We start from the raw sequence: 11,189 nt of genomic DNA, 5'->3' as shown, positions 1-11,189 counted from the left end.
AGGGCGAGGGGGATTGTAGACGTAAGGATAGAGCTCTCCTGATAAGGGGAGGGTACCCACTGGATAGGTGAGACGATAGTCGATTGGCGAAGAGCTAAAAAAAGACGAAGGGAAGGGCATCTTTAGATGGCTCGCTTTACCGGGTCAGATCACTAGTAGTTTTTAATCCATTCACGCTGTAAAATACCTGATGGTAAGAGTAAATGGTCGTTGAGCCATAAAATACTGCTGATGGTTTTTTGGGTGTTGCTGTTTTTGTCTTGTATTTGTATAGTAGTTTTGAATGGCCCATAGCCTAGAACTCTACTCTAATTAAGTTGCTTAGGATAGACCGATAGGGTGAAGTTGGTAGATCTTTCGTATGAGTAGTTTTGAATAGCCATGAACTATATTACTCTAATCTGTTGCTACGCCTGATCACTTAATGATTCTCTTTATCTTACGAGTACTTGACTTTATAACCATAACCTCTCCACGGGCCATGCCATACCTTTCTTTTGAACTTCAGGATTGAATGGTTAGCGAACGAGTACAATTAGTAAGCAGCTCATATTTATCATATTTAATTAGTAAGCAGCTCATATTTATCATATTTAGTAAGAAGTCCATCCCCTTACTCTTTATCTTCCAACTCAGTCGTTCCATGAACAGCTCCTACTTATAATGAAAAGAAGGAAAGGACAACTACAATAGCTGCTGTCGTTCTAGGCTAATTAATTTGACTCTAACCGGTTTTGGGCATTCCAAGAAGTACGTATAATATAATAATGACATACTAATGCTGGTGCCCTTTAAGAGGGAGGCACTTCACACTTCAAACTCATAGAAGGGGGGAGCGCTCGGCACTGAGTACATAAAGAAGTTGGTTTGGTGCCCGGGACTCATTCTATTAATAAGCAGGTACTCTTCCTCGCGTAAGCAGGTACTCTTCCTCGCGGAAAACAGATAGCATATATAATGACCCCGGAGGAGAGAGTTCATTCCGACGAGTGAATGGCATATTTAAAGCCATATTAGACCCACTATGCGGTATGTATAGCATAGCCATTCTTTTCTTTCGGCTGCAGCATATGTTTTTGGGAATGGTTCTCGTTCATGGGACAAAGACAAATGAAAGGGATGAGGAAGGAGCCTGCCTATCTTGCGATACCCTACCGGTCTCCACGTCGCTTCGCTCGTCCGTCGCTATCGCTCGTACATTTGAACTCTTCCCTTCCATTCACATATTCGACCCGAAAATTTGATATCCGAAAAAAGAACTAGTAAGAGCAGAAAACTAAGAGCAGAAAACCATACTTCCCTCGGTTCCAACAGTCAGGGGGGATTGATCTTTTATCATACGTCAAAAAAGAATGGACAGATGGGATAGCGCTTTTAACTGCATCCAATCGGTTCCTCTTACGGTGATCGTCTTCGGTGTAAAAGTCAGTGCTGCTTGATAGAAGACCGCTATTGAATTAGCTCTTGTGCGCATTCATTCTACTAAGTTGGAGGATGGCTCTTCCTTTTTTCTTTGCAGCTGCCATCAAAGTCAAGCCTTAGATTATATTTAAAAGCTGCCATCAAAGTCAAGCCTTAGATTATATTTGATTTAAACTGGAATTTCACCGCCTGCTCCCTTTAAACTGGAATCTCACCGCCTGCTCCCTTTATAAGATAGACGCTATAAGATAGACGCTACTAAGGTTATGAAAGAGGGCAGCTAAATCAGCAATAGAATCTCACTCCAATAGCCAGAGCCTAGCTTTTTTACAAGAACTCACGTCGCGGTGCAGCAAGAGTCTCACATTCCAGGAACGAATGCAGCGACGTCTCTACCCTACCTACCTTACAACTCGAGAAGGAGTACTGGGACTGAGTAAATCTAGTTCTCATTCCCCTAGTAGCCTTTCCAGCTTTCCCGGTTGCAAGGTTTCGAGCTAACGCTTCCTAGCAACTAATACTCATTTTCTTATTCAAAGTAGGCTGTGCAGTGCAGGGAACTTCGAACTATATCTTTGCTTTTTCAACAGTGCTTTTTGAATGTCGCGGTGCTCGTACCTACCAAGCAATCTCCCTCCTGTTGATTTCAACAAAGAAAATAGACAGAAGTTTAGTTTTCTTGTAGCACGGTTCTTAGAAAGTCACCAGTCTCCAGTCATTGGGACCAGTTGGAAGCGAATCAGTACAGTAGCAATTCGGTTAAAAGCTTCAGTTTGAAAGGTAAGGGACGAGCGACAGCGACGTGTGACTAAAGGAAGGGACGAGCGACAGCGACGTGTGACAATGTATCCGAAAGGATAGGCTCGACCGTTGAGGGTAAGAGTAAATGGCCTAAAGCCATTTAATACTTATGATGGTAAGAGTAAATGGCCTAAAGCCATTTAATACTTATGATGGGGGTTGGGTGTTGCTGTTGTTGCTGTGGGGCGACTACAAGGAGGCAGCGCCGTAATTTAGGGAATCAACCGATTGAGCTCGCCCGAAGGGCGAGGGGGATTGTAGACGAAAGGATAGGGCTCGACCATAAGGGTAAGAGTAAATGGCCTAAAGCCATTTACGACTGTTGCTGTGGGACGAGCGATAGCTTAGTGTGACAATGACGAGCGATCATTATAGCTTAGTTGAGACGGAGGCAAGCGAAGCAGCGAGTTCTTATTTCATTTGAGCTCGGGGAGAGCGATCAAAGAGTATAGTATGATAAAGAAAAAGAAGTTCGGAATTGACATCGAATGAACGGAAGGTTAAGTAGAGGAGAGAAGGGAAAGTAGGTGAGTGACTCTAGGACTGAACCGCCGACCTGCTTATACTATTCTTTTGATGTTACATAAGACCTATTCTTTGATGTTCGGTTTCGGCGGCTCTCTGGTGTGGTACTGTCTTGAAAGCCTCTTAAAATGCGAGTAGGATAGGAAAAAGGAGTCAGAAAAAAGCCCGACTATTCATCATACGATAGTGACCGGAACAAAATCAAAATCCAACGAAGGGGAGCTTTCTGGCTTGCAGTGCCAGGCCTCTTCATACTAACTCAAAGTCATGATATAATAGGTGAGTATCTTGATAAGATCAGGCAACGAATAAAGCTTGGCTCGCGAAGGGTAATGGACAGAGGCGGCTTGGTAAGGTCTATATTATGTTGGCCTGGCTGTCGAGTGCTTATTCTAACTACCGACTAGGCGAGGATATACCGCGTCGTTATCCCACCGCAGCTAAAAACCCATCAGCAGTATTTAGTTTTTGGCTATTCAAAACTACGAAAGATCTAACTTCAAATTTGGGAGTCGTACCACAGCTTTCGTCTGCTTCACTTATTGAAAGCACATTTGCGAACAACAACCTATCACTTCAGGAATTGACTCATAATAGTCGTTTTCTCGCCACGTCGCTATCGCTCGTCCCTTTCCTCTCCGGGGAACCAGCAACGATATGTAATTAGTATAGTACGATGACAGACTCTCTCTTTATCTTGGAAAGCGCTTTCACGGGCACAAGCTTCAACATTACTATTGTTCGGAGAAAGCTCCCAACTCACCATTCCCGGCTGCAGTTCGCTTTCATTCTTTCCCGTACGAGTACAACTCACTTGCACCTAGAACAATAGGAATGTAATCTCAGTCTCTGAACTCTGAGTTTGAACTTTCACTCTTCACGGCAGCAGCCCGTCGTTACCTCGGGCCTCTCCCGCTGCACTGTGAGCTCTTTTCCCAGTAGCGTACTTGAAGTAATAGGTTCACTCTCCTTTCCTCTACTGGGACAAGAGACTTTCATTTAGTAGCAGGTGCCAGGCAGGAAGAATCCATTAGAGCCCACGGGCAGATCTTTCGTAGTTTTGAATAGGCCCGTCAGATAGCTCAACTGAGAAGGGAGTCAAAAGTCTGAGTATATAGTTACGGATAGGGAGAGGGCCGTTCTATTAGGGCTCGACTGAGTTGGAGAGGTACGAGCATTATTCCAGGAGGGCTCGAGCGTAAGCGAGAGAGACGAGGACACGAAACAAGAAAGAAGAAAAAAGGCCGAGTGGACCAGCAGAACGAGCAATGAATCCCCAACGACGGCGGGGCATTTTCGGGGAGTAGCCCGCTTCTTCCTTCCTGGCAAAGACATTAAGGGAGCCATCGAAAGGTGACTGAAAGACCTGAAACGGGGACTACCCGAGCTAATGATAGAGGCAAGAACACTTTCCGGCCAAGTCCCATTAATTGATCATAACGATATCGTGGAAATGCTGCACGGACCCATATATATAGGAACAGAAAGAGAAGAACCTTGATACTCAACCAGATCGAGCCGGGGATCTTCTTGGAAATGGGAAGATCTAGGATAGGCGGCCAACCTCCTGGAGAGAGCGATGTGCATGGACCGGTTGAGTAGGGATGCAGCTCCGTGGACCGCTCGTCGGGCCTGATAGGTGGTGGTCTCACACCCTTCTCAAAGGAACCGTACGTGAGACTCTCGCGTCATACGGCTCCGTCCTGGAACATGTCTCTCTCGCGCTAGAGCCTATCCAGTCTTTCTAGTCTGCCCCGTCGTTCTCACTCGTTCCTTGCTTTATCTCGGTATGGTTCACCACATGCCAGTGATCTTTCTCTTTCAACTTGGTCCCGCTAGTAGTAGTCTCATTCCCTGCTATCGGTAGGAGCATCTTTCTCTTTTCCTCGGCAGTCTGAGTCTTTCATCAAGTAGAAGGAACCTCTTGTGGATCACTTTACCACCATCTGAAATGCGCGAAACTTCTATTGGCGGAAGCCTGTCCATGATTCTTCTCTCTTCTCTTACGTGCAATTCCCCTCTTTCGGTAAGCATCAAGTATCTCAGCAAATAAACTTTTCTCTAAGCTTATCCTGTAGCTTATACTACGTTTGAAAGCTGCTCCAAGCATCCAACGAATAGCTAAGCTTTGTTGACGATCCCTGGCTACAATCCCTGGGACATCATAAAGAGTACCTGCGACTCCTACTTTCACCACTTCGCATATTGGCTTTATATTATCTACGGACTCAACCATAAGTTTGATTACATCGCGTTCAGTTCGAGCTGGGCGATTCAAAGTTTTATATAAAATAGCACGAACTCTCGTTCTTTTACCTGAGATCATGCGATCGTTTACCAACTTCTTGATCAATTGTTTTTGCTCACCATCCAAGTCCCCCATATAGCTGAGAATTTCAGAGCAATTCGACGATATATGGTTATGTAGCAAGCCTCACTGTCCATCTTTCTCATCCTTACTCACATCTTTTTCCTCTCATAAGAAATTCATATCAAGATCTTCGAGTTAGCGACTCCTTTTGATTACAGATAGGCTCATTCTTTTTTGCCACAGATAATCCACCCGGGGCAGAAGATAACGAAAGGGAGAGAAAGTGCTAACTAAAGACAAGAACCTCGCACTTCTTGATCTCCTCCGGTTGAGGTGTGCTATTGTGGGGGAGTGTGACCTATTCTTTTTCTTTCTTGGCTTCTTCTCCCCCATCTTTTTCTCCTTTTGACCCTCACCCTTTCTAATCTTTTTCTCCTTTTGACCCACTGAGTGGGTTGATCTAATACAGTAGTGGTCCCCCCCTCAGTAGAGGACTGACTCACTGCTTCCTCATTGGCTTTCTCATCATCAAGTTTTAGCAGCTTGAAGAAGAAAGTTGCATCTTTTGTCCCCAAGTCTATCACTTCTATAGGTCGTGTGTTTATCCAGACATTGTCCTTGTCAAAAAGAGATTCCCTTTTAGTACTCTTTGGAAAACCGCATAATTGGCTTTTTTCGAATCTTCAGCTAACTTCAGAATAGATTGGAGTGATCTTATGCTTAATGCTTTCATTCTGTCCCTGTCCCTACTGAGTCTGATAGAGCTATCTTTTATAGGCTCTTCCTGGTCTTTTGATCCGTAGCATATATTTCCTGGGCATCTTGAACTTACCCTGAAACCCTTCCGAGCCGAGTACTGATTTAGTTGTTTCATCCAGGTGCAGGTACATACAGCTTACTATAAAGAGCTGGTGCCATGTGGAGGCAAGGAGATCAAACCTGAAACTCAAAGTCAGAGTTCGCGAGATAATTAATTCAACTAACAGTACGCTACAGGGTTCGAGTTCAGTTCACCGAGGAGCTCTTTCCTTATCCTTAGGATATAAAGCTAAGTTGAGCGGAAGTGCTTCAGTGCCGACTTCACTCCTCACTCTTTGTACGCTGCAGTCCGAGGATTTGCAATTAATATAAGATTATGATCCCGCCTTTCGACCCCCCTTCCGAGCCATAAGAGGAAGGAAAGAACGAAGGACCGAGTGGCTCGAGCGACTTAGAGAGGAAAGATTCTTCCTGATTATACTAGTTCGGGACAGGGAAAAGAGATTCATTAAGTGATCAGTTCGCCGGCTGCGCACCTTAATAAAGAGAATGCGAATACGGGAGGGACTTAACAGAGTTCTTCAGATCGGATAAAACCTAAGGGACAAGATACATGATATTATGAAGCTGATACCCGTGCCCGTTCAAAAGCTGCCCTTCCCCTAACCCGTAGAGTGATGGAGCTTGAGATGCACTTCTGACTAATATACGCTGGTGCGTGCCCGTTTATTGATCCTTTAGTGAGCTTTATCGGCACTCAACCAGCACCCTAAATGATCGGAGCTACACCTTAAGGATTCGAGGAGAAAAGCTTATACAACAGCAGCACCCTCAAGGAGAACAAGAACCGGACCTACCTCGGGCTCGTACGGTAAAAGAGTGACGCAAATGCCTCTTGCTAGCTCTTAAGCGGGGAGTTCATGGTCCGAGTTCAATTGAGTTAATTCGGAATCCAAGAAGGGAGCTCCAGTCAATGAGAAAGGAGTTAACACGTTTACGCCTTATGAAGCCTAAGCTGCTGAAAGAGTTCTTGGTTCTGGTGTCCCATGTAGAGTTGAAGCAGCCCTTGCTTTTGATCCTCTTATTGGAAAGAGTCCTGAACATAGTCCCTCACCACTCCTTTCACCTAGATCCCAATAGGTCGGGCTACATGCCAATGACTCTCATGCTTCTAATGTAATGCAACAACTAATGAACTTCAGTAAAGGACTGAAACATATGCTACTGACTCGGGATATTAACTCATAGTAGCAGGGACGCAAAAAATTAGAATCATAGTTTTGCGACGTGGAGTACTTTTTACCCAAGAAGAAGAGCAGCTGCCTTTCATAATATGGCAAATTCAATTCACTCATCATCCCTATCCGAAAAGTGTTCTTCCTCTCCCGCTACTGAGCCAGCTACGGGCCAAAACTAAAAGCGTATCTAAATTCTTCATAGTCAAAGTCCCTGGAACTCAACTCATTCCCTCTGTTGCCCCGGAGCTTAGCTCAGATTCTCTTTCTGAAGAACTTAGACCTAGAACTACTGCTACGGAAAGACAAGAGTGAGAATACTTAGAAAGATCTTATCTTGCTCGACCCTCGACTAATGCAACAACTAATGAACTTCAGTAAAGGACTGACACATATGCGGATATTAACTCATAGTAGCAGGGACGCAAAAAATTATAAGAAGAGTTTTGCGACGTGGAGTACTTTGAACCCAAGAAGAAGATGCCAGGACATCATCCCAAGTGTTCTTCCTCTCCCGATACTGAGCCGGCCAAAACTAAAAGCGTATCTAAATTCTGTCCATGGAACTCAACTCATTCCCTCACCCGGAGGATTTGCTCAGATTCTCTTTCTGAAGAACTTAGACCTAGAACTACTGCTACGGAGAGTGAGAATACTTAGAAAGATCTGATCTTGCTCGACCACATGGACTCTCTACATTCTAGTTGGAGTGGTTCATTTCAATATGTATTTGCTTGGCCTTGACGGGTTCGGGGCCTCATGCTTTGGTAGTAGAGCTTTCTTTTGGTGTTGCGCTTCGCGAGTTTGCTTTTCCTTAGTCTCATATACGAATGAGATGAACTACCCACGGAAAAGTAGGTAATGCGAGAAACTCATAATGAACTTCTTGATAGGAGCCTTAACGCTTCAACCTATCACTTAGACCCGCTGGTCGAGACCTCAGAGCTTTATTAAATAAGGAAGTGTTCGTGCCGCATTGGCGGGTCTTCGACCCTCTTAATGTGCCTCAAAAGAACACAGTTAAGCTTCACTCGAGAAATCGAATTCGAAAGTGCTCAAACCACTTTTGAAATGGGAAAGTGGGAAAAGAGAGGAACGAATATCCGCTCGATCAATTGAATTGCAAAGTGGCAAAATACACTCTCAATAACCCAAAATGCTAGACATCCGACCTGATGGCTGCTTCCACAAGGCTCCGCCAACGAGGAACCATAGTGTGCTGGGCAATTGAAGCTTGCTCCTAGAAAAGATGTTGAACTCTACTTCACATAACCTTCTCAGAGAGGGGCCCCGGTAGGACACCCCCGAAATCTCTAAGCCCTTACAATCGACCAAAAAAAGTAAATGATGGTATGGGCGAGAATGGAAAGGTTTCCTTACGTCCGCGCAATGTAGAGAGTGTGGCTATTCTTCCGAGTGAAGTGAAGATTGCTAGCCTTCACCCTTAGAACCCTTGGCTCCATCGACCACTCAACCACTACCCCCACTGGCGAACCCAGACCGAACCCGGGCCAGTCTTATCGAACTCGACCCGCAGCAAGGAGAAATGAGGCCATAACCAGTCGGGTTAGATCGTCAGCCCCCGATCACATCACAGTCAAGCAAATGGATCGACCCATTGGTCTCACATGCAAGTGGGATCATTCGTGATAGGATGTGTCACGTAAGTGGCATCAAAAGCCTCGATTTGCGATCGGATGTGTAACGCAAGTGCGTGGCTCGAGCCCGTCGCACGTCGTACCTTCTTTGGCTGAGGCGTGTTGAGCTTTTCCTGACTTGAGTACAGAAATGCTATGTGAAGAGAAAAGCTCAGTCTCGAGCGAGAGGAAGGGCTCAGTAGGAGAAAGAGAGTAGATTGATAGCCTAGTATATTCATAATCAGGGTTCCGCTCTTCTTGCTCTTCATATCAATCAATATAGGATTGACGGGAGGTTCGGGACGTAGCTCAATGCAGCTAATCTTAGTAGCCTGAATCTCCCAAGCGAGTCTTTTCCTCTCCTGTTGACAGTCGCCAACTGCTTTCGTGCATTAATTATATATAATAGGAATGACAACAAAACGTGAAAAGAGTGACGGAGCGCAATGCCAGCTATATATAATAGTCCCGTACGACTCTTCCTCTCCTTTCATTCTAGCTCGCCTTGAGCGATAGGAAGTCTCATTCAGTGCTGCTTGCGCTTCAATAGCTCTTTCGGAGGTTCAGTTCAATAGGGAGTGTCGCTCCCCCTATCCCGTATTCAACCTTTCGTCCAAATGATACGTGCCGCAGGAGCATCTCTGAAATCATTCTCCTCTCCATGTAGCTCGAGTCCTCGTCCCAATGCTGATGGGCGCACATCGTCCTTTTTCTTTTTTGCCTTAGGTTCGTCATCTCCAACAGAAAGAAGGTTGTAGACTCCCGGCTTCAGCTGTCCCTTTTCTGTTGTATATTAAGGATGAAGTCTCACTGCTGCTGCTCCGGTTCTTTATCCGGTGAAAGAATTCGTAGAGAATTGGAATTCACGACTGCAGTTGAAATATGGATAGGCCAAGAAAGCACGCGCCTCCCCAGCTCTTTGCCTGGACTGGTTGATCAGTCAACTTTGCTCGCAACTTGGGCCGCTCGCACGGTAAGCAATACATACTTCTTCCCTAGTGGAAACTATCCGATAGGTAAGCCTACCACTATTGGATTCTCAAGATTGGAGGAAAGAACTGATGACTCGCATCCCCTTAATCAGAAACTCAATCAAGACAGAAGAAGGCACCATCAGCATTGTAGTCAAATTGGTCGAAGTTAGCCAAGTTCTCTTAGCCGTTACGTTAGGGTGACTCAAGAAGTCGTTATCACTCGAAAAGAAGTGCGTCTCGTCCCGCAGCAAGAAGATCAGTATACGTTTTGAATAGCCATTAACGTAAGGAAAGAGTGAATGGATACATTCACGACTTGGTGCTAGCTGGCATATAGTCATTTTGTTTGTTTGAGTAGATCAGTAGTACTTTTGAATAGCCCCACCCTAAGTAATCTCGACTGGTAATAGATGATGATGAAATGAGGACTCCAAATGCTGATGGCTTAAAGTTAAATATCCTCGGATCTTTCATGAAATGTTGATCGAAAAAGTGCCGCCCAAATAAGCTTAGCCATGAGTGGACCGAGGTCCCGCGAAGCAGGTAAACGGTTGCCTAAGACAGAAAATTCACTGATGTGATGAGGAAAGCTCTTTTTTACACTATAGATAAGGAGTTCAATTTCAGATCAAAAGATAAACTTTGCGTTATGCTTAACACATGCGACTCAGAAAGATTAGGAGGGTCAGAGGGTCCCGTACAGACTATCAGACGGGGCACCAGCTTCATTCAAATCTAGGGCTACTCTAGTAGAGTTTATGGCACCTCGACCTAAAAACCCATCAGCATTTGCATACCAACACAAAAACTAAATACTGCTGATGGGGGAAGAGCTTGAGTAAGTCATTCATCAGCAGTATTGAAAAATCAAAACTATTATATCTTTTCTTCTTCATAGCCATTCAAAACTACAAAAGATCTACTCTCTCCCAGTCACCAGTCGTGAATGGCTATTCAAAACTACTCGACAAAATACTGCTGATGGGCCATTTGGGGCAATGTGAGACTCAATATGAAGTTCGGGCCATGAACTCTCCGGGTATTTCGGCCCTGGATCATTTTCCACCCACCAGCACCGACTCACTCAGGGGTCACTCTGCCACGGGTCTCGGCTTTTGACTCCATGAAGGAAGACAGGGGATATGACACTCCGAAACTCTGCCTTCTTCAAATTGCAACCAAGTAGAACACCAGTTCTGACCCGTGACTATACAAGAGGAGTACCAGTCTAGGTATCGCTGCTTGACCTCACCCCAGGGGAAGAACCAGCGACTCTCCATAGCCAATTGCAAACCTGTCAGGAACTTTTAACCAAGGAGCCAGGGGTACTCATTTTCTATGGGATGGTTGCTCATGCTTGAACAGGGTTTGAAACCTTAACGAGGCCGCCGGACGACAGCAAGATGCAATGATGAGCTTGTCAGACCCCATAGCAGAAAAAAGGGCGTAGGGGGGCACCCAGGCCAATACAACTCCGAATAAAGACCGGACTCTGCCCGACCACTTTATACCAAGTGGGATCATA

General features: G+C 45.2%; 1 protein-coding gene across 1 annotated transcript; it reads right to left on the bottom strand.

The window, feature by feature from the left end:
• Positions 1-4,016: 4,016 nt before the first annotated feature.
• LOC122017802 (ribosomal protein S7, mitochondrial) lies at positions 4,017-7,032 on the bottom strand. Its single transcript, XM_042575496.1, has one exon. The coding sequence runs from the start codon at positions 5,129-5,131 to the stop codon at positions 4,685-4,687; it is 447 nt and encodes a 148-aa protein (XP_042431430.1). The 5' UTR covers positions 5,132-7,032; the 3' UTR covers positions 4,017-4,684.
• Positions 7,033-11,189: the final 4,157 nt, after the last annotated feature.

Source organism: Zingiber officinale, chromosome 8B (assembly GCF_018446385.1).
Source record: "Zingiber officinale cultivar Zhangliang chromosome 8B, Zo_v1.1, whole genome shotgun sequence".
Classification (NCBI taxonomy): domain Eukaryota; kingdom Viridiplantae; phylum Streptophyta; class Magnoliopsida; order Zingiberales; family Zingiberaceae; genus Zingiber; species Zingiber officinale.
Note: the sequence above shows the minus strand (reverse complement) of the source record. Positions and strands in the feature narration are given on the sequence as shown.

What these genes read in the sequence shown, in the direction of transcription:
- LOC122017802 (XM_042575496.1), bottom strand. Translation starts at nt 5,131, where the DNA reads ATGGGGGACTTGGATGGTGAGCAAAAACAATTGATCAAGAAGTTGGTA.